This window comes from Lagenorhynchus albirostris, chromosome 17 (genome assembly GCF_949774975.1).
Source record: "Lagenorhynchus albirostris chromosome 17, mLagAlb1.1, whole genome shotgun sequence".
NCBI classification, from domain to species: Eukaryota; Metazoa; Chordata; class Mammalia; order Artiodactyla; family Delphinidae; genus Lagenorhynchus; species Lagenorhynchus albirostris.
In genome coordinates this window covers 54,239,241-54,266,580 of record NC_083111.1, presented here as the reverse complement: position 1 = coordinate 54,266,580, position 27,340 = coordinate 54,239,241, and the positions used below count along the sequence as shown (strand labels likewise).

The 27,340-nt window shown below is 38.7% G+C and overlaps 1 protein-coding gene across 1 annotated transcript in view; it reads right to left on the bottom strand.

Moving 5' to 3' along the window:
• Nucleotides 1–2,399: 2,399 nt before the first annotated feature.
• The window catches only part of PKHD1L1 (PKHD1 like 1), a 154,434-nt gene continuing 129,493 nt past the window's right edge, over nt 2,400–27,340 (bottom strand). Inside the window, exons 69-78 of the mRNA XM_060127562.1 lie at nt 25,723–25,955; nt 25,363–25,530; nt 22,577–22,734; nt 19,857–19,992; nt 16,707–17,051; nt 10,079–10,230; nt 9,533–9,679; nt 9,041–9,194; nt 4,551–4,814; nt 2,400–2,530 (exon numbers count right to left, since the gene is read on the bottom strand). Of these exons, the coding sequence (XP_059983545.1) occupies nt 4,558–4,814; nt 9,041–9,194; nt 9,533–9,679; nt 10,079–10,230; nt 16,707–17,051; nt 19,857–19,992; nt 22,577–22,734; nt 25,363–25,530; nt 25,723–25,955 (1,750 nt within the window). The 3' untranslated portion in view covers nt 2,400–2,530; nt 4,551–4,557. The remainder of the gene's footprint in view (nt 2,531–4,550; nt 4,815–9,040; nt 9,195–9,532; nt 9,680–10,078; nt 10,231–16,706; nt 17,052–19,856; nt 19,993–22,576; nt 22,735–25,362; nt 25,531–25,722; nt 25,956–27,340) is intronic.

Genomic DNA, 27,340 nt, shown 5'->3' with positions numbered 1-27,340 from the left:
AAGACCCTCTCCCCTAACACTTGCTTGAAAGCCATCAGGAAGTTTGGGAGTCTTTTGAGCTGCCCTTTCTCTTTGCTTGGCACCCTGCAAATAAATCCTTACTTTGCAGCAAACATCCCCTGTCAGAATTTGGCTTTTTGTGCTGCAGGCCCACAAGCCCTTGCTCTGTTACGTTTGAAAAGTTCTTTACTAAAAATCTATGGAATTTTTTTTTTTTTTTTTTGCGGTACGCGGGCCTCTCACTGTTGTGGCCTCTCCCGTTGCGGAGCACAGGCTCCGGACGCGCAGGCTCAGCGGCCATGGCTCACGGGCCCAGCCGCTCCGCGGCATGTGGAATCTTCCTTCCCGGACCGGGGCACGAACCCGCGTCCCCTGCATCGGCAGGCGGACTCTCAACCACTGCGCCACCAGGGAAGCCCCAATGGAAAATTTCTGACAAAAAGTTTCCAGTGGACTGAATTAAAACTTGAGGTAAGGAAGGACTACAGATAGTGGCCAATTTTGTGGCTTTCACAGTGTTCAGATGTGAAGAATATTTTTGCATCTCCCAGAAACCGAATGTAGGAATTTGTTCCATAGATGCTACAATTGTAGTTCTTGGAATTTAGTTTTCTCAGTGAAAGGAAATGTCCTGAAATGGAGAGTAAACTTAATTTGCATTAGAAAACTTGATTTTTAAGTCTTTCTTGTTGGGTCTCTCTGTCCTCCTCCCCATTTGAGTGGTAGAGCTTTCTCATACCTCTGAGGTTGGAACGGAGGGAAGTATGAGAGTCCTCAATTAACCAGTGGTGTGGTCTAATTCGTGCTCTCTGGACATGAAAGCTGTTCCCACTGAAGGGAGTGTACTGGTGCTCCAGTAAGGGGATGGCTTCTTGATTTCCCCGTGCTCCATGCTTCATTCATTCACTCAACAGTGAGTCTGCATCTACTAGTGCCAGACATTTCGTAAGAGGGCAAGAGAAATGCTTACTAAGGAAGAGCCTTACTGCCTTCAAGGAACTCACTATCTAATGGTATTTCAGCCTTTGTTCTTACCCCCACACCTTCTGTCAGGACACTCTTCCTTGGCTAATCTCATGCTTTATTCCTTACCACTCATCTCAGGCATCATATTCTTCTGCGATCTGTCCCTCATCCATCTCCATCCTCACAGGATGCTCCTACCCCCAGCCAAGTGCCCCTCCTCTGTGCCCCTACAGCACCCTATGTCTCTTTCTCTCACATACGATACTGTATCTCTGTGTTTTGTGTATCACCTTTTCCACCATTATTTCCTCAACTACCTTGTAGATCCTTGGAAGGTGAAGACAGCATCTTATTCCTTGCAGTCTCACTAGAATGCCTGGTATCTAGCAAATGTTAAATAGATGTTTGCTTGACTGAACAAAATGCCAAATATCTACAAAGATATTTGGATTTACTACATGGTAAATGTTAATAATTTTCTGTTAAGCAAGGTTAACAATGACCTGGGGCGAGCATTCTAGGAAACGGTACACAGTAGAAAAAGCTCTGGGTTTCGTTGAATTCTCTCAGCTGTTCCAAATGCTTCCTGAGTGTCACTTGCTGGAAGGTAACTTTTGTGAATACCAACTCTACTTGCTCAGGACATGGCCACAAAGCCTTGATTGGGGTTATTCCTCTAAATATAGCATTTCCTTTAGACTTTTCTATTTCAATTTTTCTTTTTCAAATTTTCTTTTCAATTTTTATAGTATGAGAGCTTTTGGTTAGTTTAGCTACATTAATTTGTGGCTTTTTTTTTGCATTCCCTAATTTTATCCTCTTGAAAATAAGTATCTCTTCTGGTGTAGCCTTGGGTTGCAGGAGGTCACACTCTTAGTAGTGACAGTTTTGAGTGGGAAGGAGGGGTAAGCAGAGGAGTCTGGACTTGTTCAAACAAGGGACACCAATGAAACTCTTCTTAGACGACTGGCCAGTGTTGGCAGGCCCAGAAATCTAGGATAATCTAGAATTCCTGGGACTCCTGTGGATCTGAAAAACAGCAACTTAGACAATCTGAAATGAGATTGTCTAAAACAATCTCATTTCTCCAAAATCCTTAGAAATGAAAATGGCTTAGATCTATGAAAATTAGAGTCTTATGAATGGATAGAGAAAAGCAGATCCCCCGGTACATACAAAAATTCAGAATGCTTCCAATCTGATCTAAAGAAGTTAACTCAAAACTAGAAAGCTCTTTCAACTATTTAAAGTATTTCATGATTTGTTGGTACAGCAACTTGGAGGTGGTATATCTGCTTACACATCAAAAATTTCTAAAAGTTTTTTTTTTTTGATGAAATAAGTACATACGATCATAAGGAATCAAAAGAAATTTGTATTTTGAAGAAATTTGATTTTTGTGATTAAAACTAAGTAATACATTTTATATATTACAAAAATATTTTTAGTATATTTTCTTGAAAATGCTACAGACTTTTTATTGTGCAACAAAATACCTCTTAAATAAGCAGTTCTTGTATTTGTGTTTTCAACCTGTTCTTCAGAATAGCACTTCAGTCGCTTCCTGAAAAGCGAAAACAATACAAATATTTTTAAGAAAATATAGTGTGATTTTAAAGTATGTTTTATTAATTTTAACTTTTTCTAATATTTCATGGTATGGTTAATAAGGCAAAACTTAGTATTTCAGAGTTTACCAATTTAATGTGCTTTTGTGTGGAACCATGGAGAGAGAATAGTGGTGCTTATATATTGTATTTTTCACATTCAAGTTTTGTCATTTTATTTAGTGTAATTTCATAACTCTCTTAAAAGTAAAATACTGTTAATTCAGAACGCAAAGTTATAAAAAACCCATAATTTCATTTCATCAATGGGCTATGATTTGAACATGCCCCACCCCCAAATTCATATGTTTTAAAGCCTAATGTCCAATGTGATGGTATTCGGAGGTAGAGCCTCTGACAGGTGCTTAGGTCTTGAGGGTAGAGCCCTCATGAGTGGGATTAGTATTTTTATAAGCAACCCCACAGAGCCCCCGCCTTGCACCATGTAAAGATACAGTGACAAGTCTGCAACCCAGAAGAGGGGCCTCATTTGACCATGCTGGCACCCTGACCTCAGACTTCAGCCTCCAGAACTGTGAGAAATAAATCGCTGTTGTTTTTAAGCCACTCGGTCTTTGGTATTTTGTTATAGCAACCTGAAGGGACTAAGACAATAGTGTTTAAGTCTTCTTATGTCTTAACTGAAGAATGATAGATTATTTAGTAGCAAAGGGGAAGCTGTTGATTAACTTTTTATCTGGAAAAAATGTCCTAAAAAACACCAAGAAGAATATCATTTACTGATGACTTGAAAATAGAATTTTCTGAATTTTGTAAAATCCCGAAGTTGTCAAGAACGAGTAGGAAGAAAGTCAGTGAAGATAATTAGGAAAAAAATGCATTTAATGAGGAAACACAAAATGAACAAATATATAATGAGTACTTATACCTTATATTTTAATGCTTCTGGGAAGAACCAAATGAACTTAAGCAATACCTATCACGCTATTATAAAATAGACAACAAGTTTTACTTTTATTAGAATTCTGGAGACAGGAAAACAGGCATTAAAATACAGTAACTGTGTGTTGGTCTTTACCTTTTGTCCCTCAGCTCCAAACCCACCCTGTTATATTAGCTTTAAGAGGCCACGGCTGGGTCTCTTCAAACCGTCCTTTTCCCTTGACAGCTGGTTTCTAATTAGTTTCTACCATGAGGAGGGAAGAACGGATTATTTCTTCCTGAAGCCCCAGCCTCCAGTTGTTCTGCTACTCCCAGAACCAGCCTTATTGTTTCCTTTCATCCTGACCTTCTTTATTTTTAAATTTAAAATCTAGTCTTGGCTTCTACTACTGAAATACTTCAGTATTCTTCTAAATTATTACCCCATCTCAAATTCACGGCAACTCGTGGCCACAGCGAATGGTTCAGGAATGGGTATGTGGCCCAAGCCAGGTCAATGACATAGCTTTGGGACTTTTGCTGGAAGTGCTGGGAAAGAGGTTTGCTCTTTCTGGATTAGCTGTTGGGCCAGTAGACTGTAAACATGAAGATGCTGGTGGTACCTGTACCATGAGGGTTGGGGCGCCTGATGAAGAGTCTGCCTGGGAGTGAATCTGCCACCAAGAAGAATGGAGTTGAGAGACGGAGAGACACAGGTTCTAGATGATGTCATTTGAGCCCTTGGTTCTCACTGTGGCAGAAATCAGACTACTTCTGGACTTCTCAATTAAGTGAGTTCACTTTATTGCTGAGTTTGGAGCTACCAATTGGAGCTGAGCTTCTGCCCTTTGCAACTGAAAGAGTCCGATGTAACCTGCATTTCTCATTCCCCCACACTCTTATACGCCATCCTACAGTGTGAATAACATTTCCATAGGGTGGTCTTGTCTCTACCATTGAAGCTCTAACTTTCTCCATGGCTGAGATCGTGTCTTTCTGTCTGTGGTGCTATGCTGCACTCAGTCTTTATTTAGTAAACATTTTCTGGTACCTCAGTATGTGGAGACAAACATAGAAAAAGTGAACTGTGCTTACCGAGAATTCAGTTCAAAATCAAAACTGCAGTCGTAAATATTTCCAAGAGTAACACTCTTCCCACCAGACAGCTAACTACTGTAGTCACTATCTGGGCAGCTGTGCCCACAGTAGACACTTTGCTGTTGCTGCTGCTACTGCCGCTACTGCCACCGCCGCTGCCGCTACTGCCACTGCTAGAGACAGACTGCGCGGCTAGGCTGAAAGTCCTGGACTCCACCTGAACGACGTCATCCAGGATAAATTCAATCTTAAAATTTTTTCCTAGGGCAAAAAAAAAAATCATCACAGTGTCTGACTTCCTTTTATTATTTGTTTTCGTAACAATTCCAGTTGGGTTTTCATTGACTTACAAATACTGTGTAACCCTTAACGAAGTATTTTTGGAAACTGAGTCAAATAAATTAAAGTATAAACAAGTGTAGAGAGGGTCTCAGAGTCAGAAGAGTTCTATCTGCCCAACAACTATGGGCATGAGGACTCTGCAGCATCAGTACCTACTTCTTAGGGGTTCTTTCCTAGTGCCCAGAGATTGTTTGAAATGAAGGACAGTACGGAAGGGAGGTGAGGGTGCTGAACCTCTGTCTGATCCCCATACACTTGACTGAGGAGTGAAGAAGCTGCAGCCTCAGTTGGGGTAGGTGGGGATGGTTACCGAACTTTTTATTTTGAAAAACTTCAAACGTAAGAGTTGAAAGCATGGTACCACAAACACCCATATGCCCTCGACTTAGACTCAGCAATTTTTAACTGTTTTCCACATTTGCTTTAAGTCAGATGCTATTTTCGTGTTGCAAGATAGTGATCCCTTTCCTTTTACCCAAGGTAGACAAGCTTGAGGAAACACATGCTAGATATATTTAGAGTGTGAAACACTCATCTAAATATTTCTTAATCCATATGTTAAATCTTCCCATAGTTTTGAATATCAGTTAACCAATATATTTTTCCATGACGTAATTTCTTCTTGGACTACTGCTATCATTAATAGTGGTTACTGTAAAATAGATAGCTAGTGGGAAGCAGCCGCAGAGCACAGGGAGATCAGCTCCGTGCTTTGTGACCAACTAGAGGGGTGGGATAGGGAGGGAGGGAATATATATATACATGTAGCTGATTCAGTTTGTTATACAGCAGAAACTAACACAACATTGTAAAACAATTATACTCCAATAAAGATGTAAAAAAAAAAAAAAAAAATAAAATGAACTGCCAAAAAAAAAAAAAGTAGTTACCAATACAGAGCAGAAGGTGCAATACTTGGCATAATTGCAAAGTTTTCATTCTTCTGTTTTTTTTCTATTATCTTAAAAAAAAATAATTTGTTTTCATTCGTCTTTTCTTTTTCAGGAGAGAATGTATTGACCACATTGTGCTTTCTATAGGAATGCGTTCTGTAACTTTCAAGGTGGATAGACCTTGTTCCGTAGAATATTCTGCCACTGTTACAATTCATGACAATGGTGTTTTTAAGTCTTTCCTTTTTTTCAGTTTGAAAAAACTGAATTTTTGTGGCAGGTATATATTTTCTTAAGGATTTTGATGTGTGAAGAATTTAGATATTTTTGCTTTGTTTTTATGTTTTTTTCTCCTGCAGTATTGTGAGGAATGTCAAGGTAGGCTAGTGGAGAGGCCGTTCCATGGAGGAGAAGTGAAGAACTCGGCCAAAATCCAAGATCAAAACCTCAGTGACATGACTCCAATCAAGCCATCCCAGCTGAAGGCCCAGACATCATCCAACAGAGGTGAACCATCCCAAATTCCTGACCCTCGGTATTGTGAGCAAATGAAATCGTTGTTGTTTTGAGCCATCAGATTTAGGGCTGGTTTGTTAAGTAGCATTAGAAACTGAAACAAGCGCTGTGTATCACATAGGTCGCTAAATAAACGTGTCCCCAATGTTATTATCCTTTAGTAATATTATTTGAATCCAGATTGCTCAAAAGATGCAGTCTCAGCTGTTTATTTTCTTCTTGCACTTTTTTCTTACCTAATTCTCACATTTTTATTTTCTGTGTGAGACCCATGCCTTCTCTACCCAGTGGCCCCTGCCTTGCTCTGTATGGAGCTATAAGTAGAAGAGGGTGTGGTACCACACGGTCAGGCTCACCTAATCTGCAAGGGGATTTCCCACAGTGCAGTAATTAAGTGGGATACCTACTAGAAAGTGTTACAAGACGCTTTATTCATTTGCTTTGTTGTTACTGCAGTTTTACAGTTAATCTAAAAACCGGCTAATTGATTTAAAAATAATAAAGAGATGACTATATTTGACCTTCCTTACTATACACAACCAGAGAACTGAAACCCTACACTTGATGGAAAAAAAGCAAGACAGAAAGCAAGAAATAAGGAAGGAAGGAAGGAAGGAAGGAAGGCAGGAAGGAAGGAAGGGAATTAGAAACAATGACTGTTCTCCATAGCAAATAAGATAGACACTCCAAGGGAAGCTTTGAACTCTTAAAGAAAATATACTGGATAAAAGGAGAGCACTATTTTGTTATCATAAAAACGTCAAAACCTACATTACTGCTTCAGCACTCCAGTGACCCTCGTTACTGTGGAACATTGCCTTTGGAAGTGGTAGTTTGGAGACCTTGATCCTCAGGTTGGGTCTTTGTCACTGCGCACCTCTTGAGTCCACCTTCCTGGGGAGGTGGGTAACCTTCTCTCAGGCAGGGTTCTTGTCAAGTTCCTCATTTCCCATAAAAGGCTCCCAGTCCTACCGCCATTTAGGCTGACTGTTAACGAATTAGGCTCTGTCCTTAGTCACCAGGCTTACTGGACACTTCAGGTACTTGTCCCAGAGCACAATGTTGAACTCATTGCCACTGGATTCCCATCAAACTCTAGGTTGAGATATTGTTGCCCAGTAGGCAGATCAAACTTTTCTGGTGTAGGGCATCATCAAAGCACGAGGAAACAACAAATAAGAAAAAAATTCTTTTGGAATGATTTTGGCTTTTGATATTTAGTTCTTATGGAAAAAAAACCCCCAGATTATTGTTAGATATTCTTTAACTTCTCTTACTCTTTACTTTGGCTTTTATTCTGACCTTTAGTGTGTGTGTGTTTGAAATAACAGTGGTTAGAAGAGTGAGGACCACCATAAAACTTTTGCAGGAGTTAGGGCCTATAAAGGTTGAGGTAAACAGATTAATGGAGGCCTGTCTCCAGTACAAGGAGTCTATTTCATTCTTCTCTTTTTTTTTCAGTTTGTAGCTATTTAATGATGAGGTCAAATTTGTTAAATCTGGGGACTGTTTGAACTTCAGAGGAGGTTGATCCAGTGGCTCTGTGTTGTCCTTGATGACCTGCTTTTTCTGCCTTCCATGGGTAAGCATCATCATAAGGCTGTTTTCTCTCACGGTGTATTTCATTCTTTTCGATACTGAATAATCTATCATCAGTAGAGACCTGTTTTGTGGACATATTTTTGCCTTGGTAGAAAGGCTTTTACCAGTTGGAGTTATGCCATCAATCCACATGAAGATAATATAAGAAACCTCACTGTGGAAGTTATGACTGTATTTACTGTTGAAGATATCACGTATTTACGTGTTGGCGATATCACGAGTATACTTCATGAGAACTCATAGGAGACATCTGCTCTGACCTCAGAGCAAGTTGTGATTCTCCACAGCAACTGGTCTATCTGCAGAGGACTGTGAATCATGGTAATGCTCATGTTTTCTCCTTTGCATTGGCTTTCAGAAAGACTAGAACCCACCTTCCAGCCCAACTCTGAACTCCTGCATGGGCCATTAAAATTATATGACACTATATTATCCTTTCTTTTCTTGAATTTGAAAAATCTATATAAGTTTTCTTATTATAAATGTAATACACACATAGTGAGAAAATTTAGAAAAGTACACACGTGGATAAAGAAGAAAATACGAATCATGATATAATTTTGATGTACATCCTCAAGTTAACCTGTTTATTTTATTTTATTTATTTATCTTTGGCCGTGGTGGGTCTTTGTTGCTGCGCACGGGCTTTCTCTAGTTGCAGCGAGCAGGGGCTACTCTTTGTTGTGGTGTGTGGGCTTCTCATTATGGTGGCTTCTCTTGTTGCAGAGCACGGGCTCTAGGCACGCGGGCTTCAGTAGTTGTGGCACACAGGCTCAGTAGTTGTGGCTCGCGGGCTCTAGAGCACAGGCTCAGTAGCTGTGGCACACGGGTTTAGCTGCTCCGCGGCATGTGGGATCTTCCCAGACCAGGGCTCGAACCCGTGTCCCCTGTATTGGCAGGCAGATTCTTAATCATTGCACCACCAGGGAAGCCCAAGTTACCTGTTTTAATTCCCTTAATTGCTTATTTTATTTTTCACTTTGTTTTGCATATTAAATGTATTTTTGTAAGCCAGACATTTTGATTTCTATAATTTATTGACCAGTGTAGTATAGACTGCTTTGCTCATTAAAAGCAAATTATAATTGTCCCAAAGTTGGGTATATATGTGAGGAACCAAAATAGTATACTCGCCTGTTCTAAGAAGAGTAAGATCTGTGTAGTTGGCCCAACAGCTGCTAAATGGAATTGTTGTGTTTCCACTAAGACCACTGATTTGGTTATTACTGGAGTCCTTTAGTACGGCCTTCAAAGTCAGTGAAGTAATCCCAACTGATACACAATTACCCTAAAGAAAACAATAGTAGAGAATTATAACAATTGTCCTGTTCCCATGCTTTTTTTAAGAAAGATATTTGGAACTTTATTTTTTTTAATGCCTCATTTCAAATTTTAGATCTATAGAAGCTCCTTTTCCTGCACAAAGAGTTTGGGCAGTGGAGCAAGTTCACTGAAAAGAAACATTTTTAAAACAGTAAAAGGTGATAGTCATAGATATTAGTCCAAGTTTGAAAACGCAGTGCAATCCTTAGGTTGCCAGTCTACCAGGATTAGTGAAGTCGGTTCACCCTCCAGAATTTATAGCTTAATTCTTCCACTTAAATAAATCTTTGAGTTATAACTTACATCAGAATCTACTGCCTTTACGGAAGGTTGCTGAGAAAATGGCTGTCCCAGCTGTGTTGCCACCGGCTGAGTGATCACTGACAGCGAGGACAAAAAGGCCACATGATGAACAGGAAATGCAAACCTTTCAACCGGTTGGGCAGCCACCTGTAAATGGTCATGAGTGATGAAGTGGTTTTCACATGATAAACTACATTCAGTAGCAAACTCATCTTAGCCAGGCTAAATGTTATATCATTGTTTATTTAAAAGTATGTTTAATACATTAAGTCAATATTATTATAATATTTCCTCTAGAGCAAATTTATGAAGCATTGTTGTAAATAGTCAAAGCAAAGCACATTTTATACCAATACATAATTTTTAGAAGATATGCTCCTTTTTCAACTACTTTATCATTTTAGTAATACTGTAAAAAAAAAATCAACAATAAATTAGAAAGACATGTCCTCTAAATTATTGTATTGAAATAGAAAAATAGTTAAAATAAGAAATAAGCAACGTTTTAAATAGCTAAAATGCATTTTTCTAGTCACATTTTCTTACCTTAATCCAGCCAGAATCACTTGGGCTGGGGATAGGACTGGTAATAGACATGGAAGAGATATTAAATCCAAGGATACTACTGGTTTTTCCTAAAATTACAGCTTGTCCAAGAGAAGCAGCAGTTTCTTGGAGTTCAGATAACAGCATGTGACCTATGAGGAAACAGTGTTATGACATGAGGATTATAAGAATATGGAATAGTGGGAGCATGTGAGAATATCTCACTTTCGTTTTTGTTTGTGCTGCTTGCTCCATCCAAATTATAGAATTTTACAGGTCTCTAACTGTACATGAGCTAAACATGCCTAAGTCATACTAAGGAGGTCAGGAAAATAAAAAACTCAGTAGAATATGTTTCTTAAGCTGGAATTAAAGAAAAAACAAAGGTAGATAAAATAAATTCAAGAAAAATGAGTGAGAGCATGCTGAGAAAACTACTTTCCTATGTCATCTTTTGTTTAGAAGTGAAGTACTATCATGTATGTCTATCATCGCATATCACTTTTTAAAAATAGAATGTTAATTGTGGAATGGAAAGATAATTAACATCATCGAATTTATAGTATGACTTAATCAGTTGCTAACGTTAGCATTAAATTACTAACAAAAAATTGTTATTTGCTCTGGACATTGACAATTTTCAAGGTTAATTCTAACATGGTAGGTAGTTTCTGTTCCCTTTTTCTAGCTTGGCAGTTCCTCTTAAACCTACTGCCCCCCTAACACTCCTTATGTTATGAAGGGACACCTCTACACGCTGTACTCCTTTTGTCAGAAGCCTGGAACTCTTGCTTGAACCCTTCTTCTACTTCACCTCTCTTGCACACCATTTAATCAGTTCTCAATTTCTAAATCTGCCTCCACTGCGCAAATCCTAGTTAACCCATCAGCAGCAGAGATACTAAAACAGCTTTTAAACTGGCTTTCTTGTATCCATTCTCTCCCTCTTGCACTCCGTTCCATACAGTGTAGTCAGAGTGATCGTTTAAGAAACCGCAGCCAGGATGTTTTGGTGTACTGTTCCTACGATTCTAGCACCTTCTACATCCAGAGTCATGCCTTACAGACTTCAATCATTGAGTTTCTTCCATGAAGGCTAAGCCCTGAAGCTTAGTGCGCTCGGGAAGAAGGAGGCAACGCTCTTGGGCAGCAGGTTTCACGTGACACTTTGAAAATCACACCCTTGGGGAATTTCAGTCCCTGTCCCTTGGAAAGGTCTCTTCGGTTGATTCAGACTCTTTGGGGTAAATGGCAGTCTAGCGGGCTCCCCCCGCCACTCCCTCCACACACTCTCCTCCTGCAAGATGGCTTCCCAGGTAGGAGGGCTCACGTAGCAGCAGTACAAAGGAGCTTCACGTCCATACACTACTACTGCCACCTCTCCTCACTGGTTTTCGGTGCAGGGTGGCCAGTCTGACCAGGCTGCACTAACAGGTTCTCTCTGACCATTGGATGTGTGAAGGCATCCATTTCTGCCAACTGCCTTCTAGAAACCAAAGACCTTAACTTGAAGAGCTCTTATTCCTGACATGACTCTTTAACCAGAGGTCCCCTCAGTACTTAAGTAACTGCTTTCTAGGACATCTGGGAACTTCTGGATCTCCTGACACCATGTGAAGGCTGTGGGGAGTTAGGAGTATTACTATGAATACATGCACATCTTTCTTGCCACTTCCCAATACTTTGCTGTGATGTCACCCCTTGCCAGGTTGTAGGTCTCTCCTCAAGACCTCAAACCCTACCTCAATCTAAGTCTGGGAAACAGGCCATTGATCTGTCCTTCCTCCTGCCCCTATTTCCATGTTCTTAGACTGTATTATGCCTATATCTGGACAAATCTAACAAGAAAAAACTGCTTTAAGGGAGTAGAGAGTGGGAGAAGTTGTGTGTGAAGCAGTTTAGATCACATATAGGAAATAAATCACAGTTTCTTTGGACATCTGAGTGGCTAGTGTGGTAAATACTGGACTCCAATACATGTAAGGGCTTACCAGGGATTTCTTTTTTTTTTTTTTTTTAACATCTTTATTGGGGTATAATTGCTTTACAATGGTGTGTTAGTTTCTGCTTTATAACAAAGTGAATCAGTTACACATATACATATGTTTCCATATCTCTTCCCTCTTGCGTCTCCCTCCCTCACACCCTCCCTATCCCACCCCTCCAGGCGGTCACAAAGCACCGAGCCGATATCCCTGTACCATGCGGCTGCTTCCCACTAGCTATCTATTTTACGTTTGGTAGTGTATATATGTCCATGCCACTCTCTCACTTTGTCACAGCTTACCCTTCCCCCTCCCCATATCCTCAAGTCCATGCTCTAGTAGGTCTGTGTCTTCATTCCCGTCTTGCCCCTAGGTTCTTCATGACCTTTTTTTTTTTCTTAGATTCCATATATATGTGTTAGCATACGGTATTTGTTTTTCTCTTTCTGACTTAACTTCACTCTGTATGACAGATTCTAGGTCCATCCACCTCACTACAAATAACTCACTTTCACTTCTTTTTATGGCTGAGTAATATTCCATTGTATATATGTGCCACAACTTCTTTATCCATTCATCTGTTGATGGACACTTAGGTTGCTTCCATGTCCTGGCTATTGTAAATAGAGCTGCAATGAACATTTTGGTACATGACTCTTTGAATTATGGTTTTCTCAGGGTATATGCCCAGTAGTGGGATTGCTGGGTCGTATGGTTGTTCTATTTGTAGGTTTTTAAGGAACCTCCATACTGTTCTCCATAGTGGCTGTATCAATTTACATTCCCACCAACAGTGCAAGAGTGTTCCCTTTTCTCCACACCCTCTCCAGCATTTATTGTTTCTAGATTTTTTGATGATGTCCATTCTGACTGGTGTGAGATGATATCTCATTGTAGTTTTGATTTGCATTTCTCTAATGATTAATGATGTTGAGCATTCTTTCATGTGTTTGTTGGCAATCTGTATATCTTCTTTGGAGAAATGTCTATTTAGGTCTTCTGCCCATTTTTGGATTGGGTTGTTTGTTTTTTTGTTATTAAGCTGCATGAGCTGCTTGTAAATTTTGGAGATTAATCTTTTGTCAGTTCCTTCATTTGCAAATATTTTCTCTCATACTGAGGGTTGTCTTTTGGTCTTGTTTATGGTTTCCTTCGCTGTGCAAAAACTTTGAAGTTTCATTAGGTCCCATTTGTTTACTTTTGTTTTTATTTCCATTTCTCTAGGATGTGGGTCAAAAAGGATCTTGCTGTGATTTATGTCATAGAGTGTTCTGCCTACGTTTTCCTCTAAGAGTTTGATAGTGTCTGGCCTTATATTCAGGTTTTTAATCCATTTTGAGTTTATTTTTGTGTATGGTGATAGGGAGTGTTCTAATTTCATACTTTTACATGTACCTGTCCAGTTTTCCCAGCACCACTTATTGAAAAGGCTGTCCTTTCTCCACTGTACATTCCTGCCTCCTTTATCAAAGATAAGGTGACCATATGTGCGTGGGTTTATCTCTGGGCTTTCTATCTTGTTCCATTGATCTATATTTCTGTTTTTGTGCCAGTACCATACTGTCTTGATTACTGTAGCTTTGTAGTATAGTCTGAAGTCAGGGAGCCTGACTCCTCCAGCTCCATTTTTCGTTCTCAAGATTGCTTTGGGGGCTTCCCTGGTGGCGCAGTGCTTGAGAGTCCACCTGCCGATGCAGGGGACACGGGTTCGTGGCCCGGTCCAGGAAGATTCCACATGCCGCGGAGCGGCTGGGCCCGTGAGCTATGGCCACTGAGCCTGTGCGTCCGGAGCCTGTGCTCCGCAACGGGAGAGGCCACAACAGTGAGAGGCCCGCGTACCGCAAAAAAAAAAAAGATTGCTTTGGCTATTTAGGGTCTTTTGTGTTTCCATACAAATTGTGAAATTTTTTGTTCTAGTTCTGTGAAAAATGCCAATGGTAGTTTGATAGGGATTGCATTGAATCTGTAGATTGCTTTGGGTAGTAGAGTCATCTTCACAATGTTGATTCTTCCAATCCAAGAACATGCTATATCTCTCCATCTATTTATATCATCTTTAATTTCTTTCATCAGAGTCTTATAATTTTCTGCATACAGTTCTTTTGTCTCCTTAGGTAGGTTTATTCCTAGATATTTTATTCTTTTTGTTGCAATTGTAAATGGGAGTATTTTCTTAATTTCACTTTCAGATTTTTCATCATTAGTGTATAAGAATGCCAGAGATTTCTGTGCATTAATTTTGTATCCTACTTTACCAAATTCATTGATTAGCTCTAGTATTTTTCTGGTAGCATCTTTAGGATTCTCTATGTATAGTATCATGTCATCTGCAAACAGTGACAGCTTTACTTCTTCTTTTCCGATTTGTATTCTTTTTATTTCTTTTTCTTCTCTGATTGCTGTGGCTAAAACTTCCAAAACTATGTTTGAGTAAGAGTTTACCAGGGATTTCTAAGGGTCAGTGAGCAATCTATATATATGGCATGGACCTGCTACAACTCATAGACTAAATTAACAGACTATGTTGAGCCCAAAGCCCTGATTCTGTAGCTACAAGGAAATACAAGTTTGACGAAGGAAAGTAACCTGTGACTGGGCAGGGAACATCACTGTAAGATCTGGTTGCAGCACAAGCCTATGCTTCCTGTTTCCTTCAACAAAGAGAGTTGATGAGCACCTCATTCCATTCACGCAAGACTTTTCACAGGTTTATCGCCACAAGGGAAGAACCTACTGCCTGCCTAACTGGTAGAATTCCAGAACAGCAATGTGGCAGATGCATGGGGTTAAAGCTCAGAAGCAAACCTCCTGGAGAAATGAGTGATGACCCCCAGTGGCAGAAGATGAGAACTTCACCCAGTACCTAAGTTTACACATAAGAGAGCCTGGGAGTTTAATGAAAAAGATGCTGGACAGGAATAGGGTAGATCAGGATTTTCTGAGTCTGAAATTTATACAGTGTGGAGGCTCTCTTTATGAACAAGTCTTATTTGTGCAACTTTTATAGTAATAGTCAATTATTTGACCACATTATTAAGTGGACCCTTCTCCCAGGGCCTTGAAAGTTAAAGCCCCTCTCAGGACTTGTACAAGTAAAGGGTCTTTTATCTTAAGCTTCATTAGCTGGATGGTAATATTCCTCTGACAGAGACCCAGATCTCGTCTTCTTGGAGAGGGGTATGCCTAGGTGAGAGTACTTGTGCTTGACCACTAGAGACAACGGTACAGTTGGGAATTAGCAGCTGGGGATGCAATTCCATGTCAAGAGGCCAGAAAAGTTCAGTTGCACCACAAGAGAGGCTGATACAGAGCAGAGAAGACCACCTATGTTGTCGCAAAGACTATGAAGACAAGAGGGCAACAAGAGGGCCTGAGGTCAGGAAAGCCCCTTGGTATTCAGATATCAACTTGAACAGATGGAGAGGAAGAAAATCTGAAGGGTTGAACATTTACCCAAATGCCCAACCAAACTGAGTCACCTTAAGGAAATCATAATTTAAGCCAACAAAATTTCCTCTGATGGGATAGCTGAGCTTATTTTTATCTCTGATACCTAGAAAATAGGGTATGAGGGACTTCCCAGGTGGCGCAGTGGTTAAGAATCCGCCTGCCAATGCAGGGGACACCGGTTCGATTCCTGATCTGGGAAGATCCCACATGCCGTGGAGGAACTAAGCCTGTGCACCACAAATACTGAGCCTGTGCTCTAGAGCCTGTGAGCCACAACTACTGAGCCCACATGCCACAACTACTGAAGCCCATGCACCTAGAGCCTGTGCTCTGCAACAAGAAAAGCCACCTCAATGAGAAGCCCGCAAACTGCAACGAAGAGTAGCCCCTGCTCGTCACAACTAGAGAAAGCCCACGCGCAGCAACGAAGACCCAATGCAGCCAAAAATAAATAAATAAATAAATTTTTTAAAAAAGGAAATAGGGTATGAGGAGTGAGGGACAGAGAAAGGGGTGATGGCTGGTAAGGCTGATTAGGTCAATCATAGAAATTAAAGACAACATATTCTGGTACATTTGCACTTGTTAGTATAAATATGTGGCTTTACTCTGGAAATCTAACCCACCACTCGACCTCTCAGAATCGTCTATTATGTCCCTTAGGAAAACATCCACTGTCCTTCTCTTCGCTTACAAAGGGGAGAACTTCTTGTGGTTTCCCACAACCTAGCATCTGCCTCCTTCTCAGCCTTGTCTCTGGCAGCTTGTCCTTCCTGATGCCTTTGCTGCAGACATATTGGGTCCATTCCAGTTCTTCAAATGTACCAAACTCACCAACTACTTCCTCAGCCTCCAGCCTCTCACCTCCCACTTTTCACTGACCAGCTCCTTTCACCCTTAATCTCTCAGCTATAAGGTCACTTCCTTAGGTCACCTCTAGGATCTTTTATGTTAGGTCAAATCCTTCTTTTGAAGTAATTAACTGCTACAATAACAAAACAGAGGTTGAAGTTCCTTCATAATTAAAAATAGTTTGGGAGTAGAGCAGGGAGAAGGGTCTCTAGGCCCTTATAGGGTTCAGGATGTGGGGTTGGTGGGATTTCCTGAGGCCCGGTTTACCAAGCCTTGATAGGGTTATTTATGGATGTGGTTTTGAATTACATTACTCTGTCTCAAATGTCTACTTTTCATACCTGTAGTGTCACTGGTTATGAACTGAGGGGGAGAATCTCCAATCTCCAGTTCAACTGTGAGTCCCGTGGATCTCTTCCTTCGCAGACTCTCCCCTCGTATTACTTTGCTGACACGGATTTTGTCACTTGATATCTTTAGGAACAAGGCAAGATTTCTAACCAGATTATGAGAACTGTAAAAGTCATCTTCTGTTACAGCAGGTAATTGGAAAGAGACATATATGACTGAGGTGGTGTGGATTTCAACAGGTATAGTTCCTTTAACCAAAAGGTAAAGCATCTGGTACGTTCTGTCAAAGTAGTTTTCACCAAGGACAGTGGAATTCAGGTTAGGAAGGAATTGCTCTAGGAACGAAAAAAGCCAAAATAGCACAGTTAAATTTATTTACATTATCATAATTACCATGCAGTATTTAATATTTGTTTAAATCTAGGAAATTTCGAAAAAGTTCAACATTATCATTCTTTCATAGGAAAATGTGCATATTAGAAACAAAAACACTTATAGAACTGACATGCAAAATTAAAGTCAATTTTAAAAATAATACCATTAATAATTATAAATGAAATTTATTTTAAAAAACAATTAGCTATAGACACGTACAAATGAGAAATAAAATCTAATTATGAACCAGGAGCCTATGTTGTAACACTATTTACATTTTCAGAATTTTAAAGCCTTGACCAAAGGCATCTGGTAATTTAAAAATGTAAGTTTAACAGCCATCTAGTTTATGCAGTGCTATCTCTTAAGGAAAAATGATGATTCAGTGCTTCTATTTTTACTAAGGACAAAAGTATATAATACAAATGAAGTATATACTAAAACATCTCAGAAGGCTTTTACATCAATAAAAGAAGTTTACATTTCAGCCTGAAAACGGTCAACACAAAACAAATTCTACTAGGGCACTGAATTTTGTAAAAGTGATTGAGATTATATATACATATATATGTATGTAATGAATAAATATTACTGATTTCAGGGCAGAGTATAAACAACGTCCAAGAAGTAATAAATCCACAAACACATATTGAGCCCAAAGTCTGACAGTATAGTAAGACTGGAATGTGACATGTAGCTTCTTACCACATTTCATGGTGAGGCTTACTAAGAAAAAGAAATTAGAATCTTAGAAAAAAGAGGTAATTTCTTATTAATGTAATAGATATTCATAGCAATGGCATTAAGAAGCCATTTCATTATTACTACATTTTAAGAAATACCTTCTAGTATAAGTTCTAGATGCAATTTGGCTTGAACATTCTGTGAATCTGAAAAATGTGTTTTTGTATTATAAATTGAAGCTGCTCTCAAGCTACTGTTACAGGTGCGTACACCACTTATCCAAGCTAACTTTCTCATGTCTTCACAGTAATGGAAGGAATCAGAGATATAGATAATAATAAACATTTTGGGTAATCTAAAAAGATATGTATAGATTCATAATACAGGGATATTATTTTCCATTCCAAGTATCAAAGAAAAATGTTTATCTAAAAGCAATGCTATTTCAGAAAAAAATAATTCTAAAAGGGCAGTGGTGGTATTGTTTTGCAGACTTGTGTACCCAGTTCCTTGTATTAAATTCTGCCTGTTGAGATAATTTTTATTTTCTTGACTTGAACGATAGAGTACTTTGTACCAAAAGCACCGTTTTAAAAAAAAGAGTTAAAATTTATGAAAATTAAGCTGTAAATACGTGCAATCATTTGTACGTAAAAATAACACACTCTCTTAGCTTCTAAAGAGGCAATGTAGCATAATAGCTAAGTGCGTGGGTTCTAGAGCTAGACTCTCTGTGATCGGTACCTTGCTCTGCCCCTACCACCTTCGATACTGCTCTGGACTGAACTGTGCCCCCCCAAAATTCATGTGCTGTAGCCATAACCCCCAATGTCACAGTATTTGGAGATGGGGGCCTTGGCGAAATAATTAGGTTTAGATGAAGTCATGAGGGTGGGGAGGGGACTTCATGATGAATTAATGCCCTTATAAGAAGAGACACCAGAGCACTCTCTCTCTCTCTCCCTCACTTTCTATCTCTGCCACCTGAGAACACAGTGAGAAGGCAGCCACCTGCAAGTCAGGAGGGGTGCTCTCACTGGAACCAGACCATACTGGTACCCTGATCTCGTACTAGCAGCCTCCAGAACCATGAGAAAAGAAATTTGTTTTTAAGCCATCTAGTTTACGGCATTTTGTTATGGCGGCCCAAGCTAAGACAGAAAGCTTGGCAAACTACTTCACCCCCTTGTGTCTCAGTTTACTCATCTGCGCCTACCTCAAAGTTATTAGGATATAGTAACCGTTAGTTATTATATACAAAGCACTTAGAACAGTGCCTGACACATAGTAATGTCTCTGGAAATATCAGATGTTCATATTATTAGTAGAAGTAGGACTTGCTTCACAGACGGTAACAAATATGGGTATCCATTCATACTCTCCTGTCAAGCTTATATTATGATCTACAGCACACATTTATGTAATCGTTAGCCAAGATTATGGGGCACAGCTAAAAAATGATGATAAGTAGCACATGTGGAAAGGAATGGATTGGCCTTATTAGTACCTGTTTAATAAAAAAAATTCAATGAATAGAGATAAATCCTGGTCTTGCAACACTGGTAAATGGGTAAGTTAGCTTCTTCCATATATTTCCTTTAAATCCAGAGTTTACGTCATAATATTTACCTCATGGTGCTCAACTAAGGTTATGCTAGCTTTCTTGGCAATACTTCTGGTGACTGCCAATGAACTTAGGTTCTGACCTCTATGAAACAGAAGTAAAGCAGAGATAGGGTGAAAATTTTAAGCAAAAAAATCTCTTCTGTACGCAGGAATAAGTGAATTAAATGTGTAGAATGTAAATGTTCTCAGGAGGCAAAGGAATATCCGTCACACGCACAAACTTTTATCTGCATGTGTGCAGATAGATAAGAATTCCATCTGGAGTGATCTTTCAGGACACACATGTTATAAATGAACACATTTTAGTGTTTGGTGGACCACGGGTAAAAATTTATTTTCTCTTGTATTTGTCAAGGGCTAAGGAACTACAAATATTATAATGAAACATTATAAAGAATGTTATGCATAATTAAGTATACATATACAAGGTATGCTGTATTTTTCTGAGGAAATACCTGTATACACATGTCGATTAAGTTCACAGTGTTTCTTTTGGGAGTTCCATACTGTATTCTGGGGGCAGACCAATGAATTGTTCACATAGACATCCAAACGTTGACGTGTGGGGAAAAAAATTCCCACCAGAACAGCCTGTTAAAAATAAACAACATTTTCGCATCTTAAGAGAACAATGAAACAGAATATTTAGAATTTAGCACTTAAAAAATATCCTTTATACATGGCTTCTGGAGAATATTAAAACTAACTTTTATGGATTCAGGATACATATTGAGTTAAAAATTTTAAACAGATTTACATTCAACCATTCATAGAAAAGAATGTAATGTAAGAAAAAAATATTAGAGGACAATCTCTAAATTAAAGAGAGGGTTCCTTTAAAAGATAATGTTCAATACAGGCTTTCAACTCTAGGGGCAGGGGAAACAGGAGAGTTAGCAGTGCTCTGTACAATGCAACCACACACAATTAGGCACTTAATGTTGAAAAAAATGCTTATCTCTGATTTTGGTAATAAGACTAAAAAAAAGTCAGTCAAAAAACTATCCTCATTAAATTTTGGTCATTTTTCATGTTCGTTCCCCACATTTCATGCTATCAGGTATAATCATAAAGTGAGGAGACTTAGCTTTTGCAAAGGTGGGGAGGAATTTATAAGGAATCTAATAAGCTACAGGTAGTTTTGGAATCTTCTTTTGAGATTGTTTGCAGAGGCTCAGAATATTAACAGTCACGTTACTTCAGAGTTACCATTTTTATTTTTAAAATTAAAAATATTCTCTTTCATTCACTATTTTAGGAACTCTCAAAAGTCTCTGCCCTATTTGAGCTTACATTCTAGAATAAGGAGAGACAATAAATAAAAGAAAAAATAAAAATTAAAGTATGAAGCATGTTAGAAGGTGATAAGTGCTATGGAAAAAAAGAAAAGGTAGATCAGAGTCTGAGTAATTGGGTGAGCCAGGCAGGGAGGGGTGGTCAGGGTAGGCCTACGGAGGAGAATGGGAGTTGACGAGGTGGGGGAGTCAGCCACCCAGAGTAGAATATTCCAGGCAGACTACCATTGGAAGCGTAGGCCCCGGTGATAGCATGTCTGGTATATTGAGGAACAGCAAGGAGCCCAGTATGGCTGGAGGAGTAGAAGAAGTCAGAGAGCTAAGGGTTGGGGGAGAGTCTCAGGGTGCCTTGTAGGCCATTGTGAGGACTCTGGTTCTTGTGCAAAGGCCAACAGGGAAATTATTGCAGGGTTTGGGGCATAGGAATGGCATGCTCTGACTTATGTCTTGAAGGTATCTCGGTGGCTAATGAGGTGAGAACAGACAGCAGAGGGAACAAAGGCAGAGCAGGAGGAGGAGTTGGGAAGCAACTGCCTTAATCCAGGGAAGAGATAATGTTGGCTCAAACCAGATGGTAGTGCTGGACGTGATGGTGATTCTGGTTATTTTGAAGGAAGACTCAACAGGATTTGCAGATGGACTAGATGAGGAATGTGAGAGAAAGAGAGGAATCAAGAGTGATTCCAGGGCTTCCCTGGTGGCGCAGTGGTCGAGAGTCCGCCTGCTGATGCAGGGGAGACGGGTTCGTGCCCCTGTCCGGGAAGATCCCACATGGCGCGGAGCAGCTGGGCCCGTGAGCCATGGCCGCTGGGCCTGCGTGTCCGGAGCCTGTGCTCCGCAACGGGAGAGGCCACAGCAGTGGGAGGCCTGCGTACCACACACACACACAAAAAGACTGACTCCAAGGTTTTATCTTGAGCAGCTGAGAGGATGGAACTGCTATCGCCGTTCTCAGGTGTCTCCTTTCCTTACTCCTCTCTCTGCTTCCTCTTATCAGTGTCCTTTCTTCACGTTCTACTCTGGGACTTTCAAATCTCATACTCTTAGAAAAGAAAATCTATATTATGAGACTTCTGCTTGACCTCATACTCTTTTTCCACTGACATAGCGTATATAAAGTTAATCATCCAGGCTGAATTCCGTTTATAGCAGAGTTGACATTATTGAAGATACTTCAGATAATGTGCTGTGATCTCTGAAGTAAATTCCAAAGGTGTATTTCTGACATATATAATAATAGCAGCATGGAAGAATGAAAATATAATCCCGAGTGACCAGTTTTAGATGCATGCTATTTTTATGTAAAGGTTCAGGTGTGCTTGCTAATCACACAAGTCAGAAATCACTGTTACCCCTCAAATGCAGAAGCACAAACAAGTGCATATGGGGAGCGGTGTTTGGAATTCATATGTGCTCTCAGGCTGATGAAAACTGTCTGGACTCACAGTATTTTTATGGTACCCTACTGGTCCTTGAAAATGAGCTGTAGGGCTGACGATGTTCCAGAGGACAGGGAAGGAGATGAAGTCCTTAGCAGATAGAAATATATGCACATAACACCAATAACTCTTTTTCTTTTTTAGATTTAAAAAAATTTATTACTTCAAATAATTGAATAGAAATAATCTTCATAGAATTACTGAATGACAAAGTGCATTTCTTGACAGTCAATAAATGAAACAGATAATTTTTATGTTTTATTTTTTCACATAGCTATCAATAATTTTTTTTATTTAAAAAAATTTTATTTTATATTGGAGTGTAGTTAACAATGTTGTGTTAGTTTCAGATAGATACATGTATTAGTATAACTGAATCAATCACTTGCCTGTGCACCTGAAACCAATTACTCTTAAGAAATAATTTCTATCTTGCCTTACCTTGTCATGGTCAACATTAAGTAACATCAGTCGAAGATTCTGGGGACTAGTGCCAGTGAAGTAGACCTCATAAGATTTGCCCAGAGCCACGATGCTATGAAACAGGGACAATCTTCTCTGGCATGTGTACCCGGCACACCAGCCATGATCCTGTGGGCCTACATCCAAACAAATGAAAGTTCATGTTCTGTGCTATGAATATTATTAGTGCAAAGCCAGAAGAGTAATTGTATTAAAAATAAATTGCAGTGGTCAAGTTCAGCATTTACAGCCATTATCCATCCACCCATCCATTCAGTGATCTAAGCTATTTCTCAAACCTTGCCTTAAAAAGGAAGGCAGGGAAGCAACTCCCTCTCTACTATCCTTACTTTTAGACTGCCCAGGGTCAGAAGGGTCTATGTTGAGGATTTGTGCTGGAAGGTCATTGAAGGAAATAGATTTACTTGTACCTCTACTTTAATAATCATTTAAGTCCAGGCCCCATGGAGAGGAAGAAAATGCTTGGTGCTTTCTCCTGTTTAACAAATGTGACTTTGGGTGGGGAACCAACTTTCTCAGACTCTTTGCTGAGAACTATGCTATAACAGAGATAATTTGTTAAAAATAAAGCCTGTACACAGAAAACAGGGACATTTGTATGTCTGAACCACTGATTTATTAATTATGTCCTTCACTCATTTGTTCATTAATTTGTAAATTCAACAAACTCTTTTGTGTTTTTTTATTGCCTTTAACCTTCCTCCACTGTTATATTAATAAATTTTTGTTAAAGACTGTGATTATAGGTACTATTGGAGGGTCAACGTCATTAAATAACTGAAGCAATCTGAGAAATAACACTCCATTAAACCTTCTAGAAAACCAAAAGAAAGTGGATGCTTTGCACCTGAATCCAGACATTTCCAGAACACATATAACATGACTGCTATAGAAAACGTCTCTATTTCACTCAGTTTTAAAGTATAAAACAGTGAGTGAGACATGGAATGATGAATTTTCTTGATGTATTTATTCATAAGCTTTGCTTAATTTCCTAGCTTGCTTGGAATTATTATTAATATTTATAAATGAAGTTTGATTGAATTTTAAACCAATATAAACTTCTGAAGCTTAAGTAGAGCATAACCTATCCTTTATTATCCAAAATATAAATCCCACTTTTGAAGAAACCTTCATTGTGGGTTTTGAAAATAGAAATTTCTATGTATAAAATGAAAAATTTAGAGTGATAAAAGCCATATTTTAAAAATAAAATTGAGTACTAAAATTTAAAGGGAAACTCGAGTGGTATGTACAAATTTTATCTTGGGAATTTTTCTTTCCACCTAGTATAGTGCATCCCAAGCTTCAATAATCCTTCTAACACCTACATAATTTTTGCCATGCTTCTATCGTTTACATTATCATTAAATTACATTCTCATTAAATTGAGACATCTTAAAAATTTAAATTTATTTAAAAGAGAAATGTCATATCACTATTGTAAATGGAAAACTCATATGGCCTTTCAGAAAAGGAAAATGTAAAAAATAGAATGAAACCTTTTTCCACCATATAAAACAGAGCAATTCGAAAACATCTTCATTATTCACCGACTGGTCTAACATTCTTCCCACAGTCTCTGCTTTATAAGATCTGAAAGGCAGCATTTGAAATTGGGTTGATCATAGGTCATAGAAACCAGGCAGACTGCATGTTGGGGCAGAAGTGGGGAGTGACTTAAAATCATGTAACTTTGAGACACTTCTGATTTAGTTCCTTCTATTCTCTTCAACGAGTTAAAAAGAAATGAACTTGTAGGGTATTGACTATTTTGGGAATCTTAGAATATTTTAGTACATGTTGTGACATCGTCAGGACAGACCTTTCCGATCCAGGTTATGTGCCTCTTCAGCACTTCAAAGACTCTAAGCCTGACTAGGGACTAATCTTTGAGCCCCCAGTGGCACTTCAGGAATAGACAATGAGTCCCTGGCCTCTGTTTTCAGTAACTTTTAGAAGTTCACCTATTTATTCAAAAAGTCTTGGATGACAAGACTCACGGAGACCATTGCCTCTCCTTGGGCTACAGCCACCAAGGACCAGAATGGAAGAGACCTAGACTGTGGAGCTTGACAAGGTAGTCATGACAGTCAAAGGAATTAGGAATGAGAAAGACCAAAGCCAACCAAACAAAAAAACCCCACAACACACTGATTCAACATTAATTCTTCCAAGTATTCATGAGAATGAAAAACAAGCAGGCTGAGAATATTCATTCTCAAGTATTCCAAATATCATATTATCATTTTTTAAATTTATGTAAAGAAAATTGTTTTTTTTGCAGACTCTTGGATCAATTTTTTCTTAAATATATTTATGCCACCTTCATACCTATAAAGATTACTCAAGGAATAACTTTCCTCCTCTTCTTATTCTTTTCTTTTTTTTGATATTAATGCATTTTATTTTATTTTTTTATTTTTTTAACATCTTTATTGGAGTATAATTGCTTTACAATGGTGTGTTAGTTTCTGCTTTATAACAAAGTGAATCAGTTATACATATACATATGTCCTCTTCTTTTTCTAATGGTCTATTTGGAGTAATTGTCCTGGCTTTCTAATGTGGGGGACTGCTGAAGAGTCAAGTCTCCCTCCTGCACATAGATCTTACAAACAGAAGGCAAGGAAATCCCTATGTTTACTAGTTTTACGTGACAGATAATTTATGAGACACGTCCATGAATGCAGTAAATAGTGAATGCCTTGAGTAACCCTAGTTTGCTTACATTGAATACCTACCATTAATGAGATCAACATAACCATTGCTCACTACAGCTACTGGGGAGAGTCTGCGAGTTTCTGCGTCGGAATCCAGGCTTTCAATAACCATCATTGCATATTCCATCCCAAAGCACCGATAGCTCTGCCATTCTGGAATGTACTTACAGGTTGAATCTCTAATGATTCCTAGAAACATAGGAATACACATTTTGAAATGAAACAGAATCTCCTTACAAAAGCTTCCACATACTATCTTTTGCTTGTTACATAACATTAATAAGTAGAAAATATAAATTAGTTGAGTACATCAGTCATTAAAAATAAAAGATATATTTTGTTTCATGAACCAGAGGACTAACAGAATAAGATCCAACAAACCTTTATAAGGTGCTTTCTCAGTGACAGGAATTCTACTTCCATTTGGGAATGTGAGCATCACATTAGGAATTCTATAGTCTCCAATTCCAAATTGGCTATTTCCATTCCATTCATATTCTGCTTCAGGTATCACTGAACCAGATTTCCCCAGAAAGGAGCCATCCATATCTCTAAGAAAAGATTTCCTTTTGGCATCACAAACCATGTCTACACAATCAGATGGATTCACCTTACTGTGAAGAAAAGGTGAAATGCATGAATACTTAGATTTGGTATACCTCCCTGTCTCTAGAGAGCATTTGAATATACTTGCGCATTTGATAAGAGTATCAAAAAAATTAATTGATTGAATCTTATTTCAGAAAGGATTCAAAGTGGGACCAAGTAGCATATGTAATTAGCATTGTAATGAGGCCTGATTTTCCATTGTGTTGATTTGGTCTACTATTATGAACCATTAACATTTCAAAAGGACAAATTGTACCTGTGGGAAATAAAATTAGAATTCCATTTTGCTATTCCATACTTTGTCGAATGATAGATTTCATATTTGTGCATTGCTCAAAATATACTAACGTTGCCCAAAGAGCAGGTAAATTACTCAGTTGTGCAGACATACAAAATCCTTGTGTTAGCAGGGAAGTCTTTATATTTTTCCCTTCTTTCTCTTTTTTTAATGGGTCTGTAAGATTTATAAATGTATCATATGCTTTTTATAAAATAATCTAAATACTTAATATAAGTTCAGTCCCCTTCGCCTTTCTATCATAAGCTCTTAGGCTCATCACCAATTACAGATTAGTATATATTCTTGTAGACTTTTGCCTATATATATATATATATATATACAAACAGATATACTTAAATTATGATTTTTATGCTATATATTTTAATAACAATTCTGTAGACACCTGAACTGTAAGAGATGAAATACTATAAACTCATCATGCAGTTCAATCGTAGATGGTATTCTGCCTTCGTTCTGAACTACCTGGAGTGTTGACTGTTAACTGGTTATAATAATAAAATGGCTGCTTAATTTGCAATGTACTATACATTGTATATTATATATAGTATACAGCATACTTACACTATATGATATACACCATGGGGAAACAGAAATTCATTCTACAGTTATAGCAGCAAAATACTATCTAATAGATCTGAGATTTTTGCAAAGAAAGACATGAAGCTATAACTTATCCCTTACTCTACTGTATTAGTTTTGGAGATGATTTGAGTAAATATTTCTGTGGGTCATGTGTTCTTTGTGTTCAAGTGTGTGCAGAGTGTTTTTGTGAGCAAGTCTGTGAATAGACTGCCCAGTGGCACTCTTACATTATGGTTTAGGGCTCTGTCTTACTTCAGGTTACAAAGAAACAGAGCCTGAGATGTGGATTTTTGTTCAAGTGAGTTTTTAAGGGAGTCCTCAATAAGGGAAGGAGAGAAAAGGGAAGGAGAGAAGCCATATAGGGCAAGGGAAAGAAAAGGGAGATGACTATGGTCTATAGACTAGCTTCAATCTGATCCCAGGAGAATCTCTTGATCACGAACTACACCCAGAGCTGTTCCACTTTGAGACAAGGGGGCTGGCCTTCCGTCCTCCTGTATAAATTCG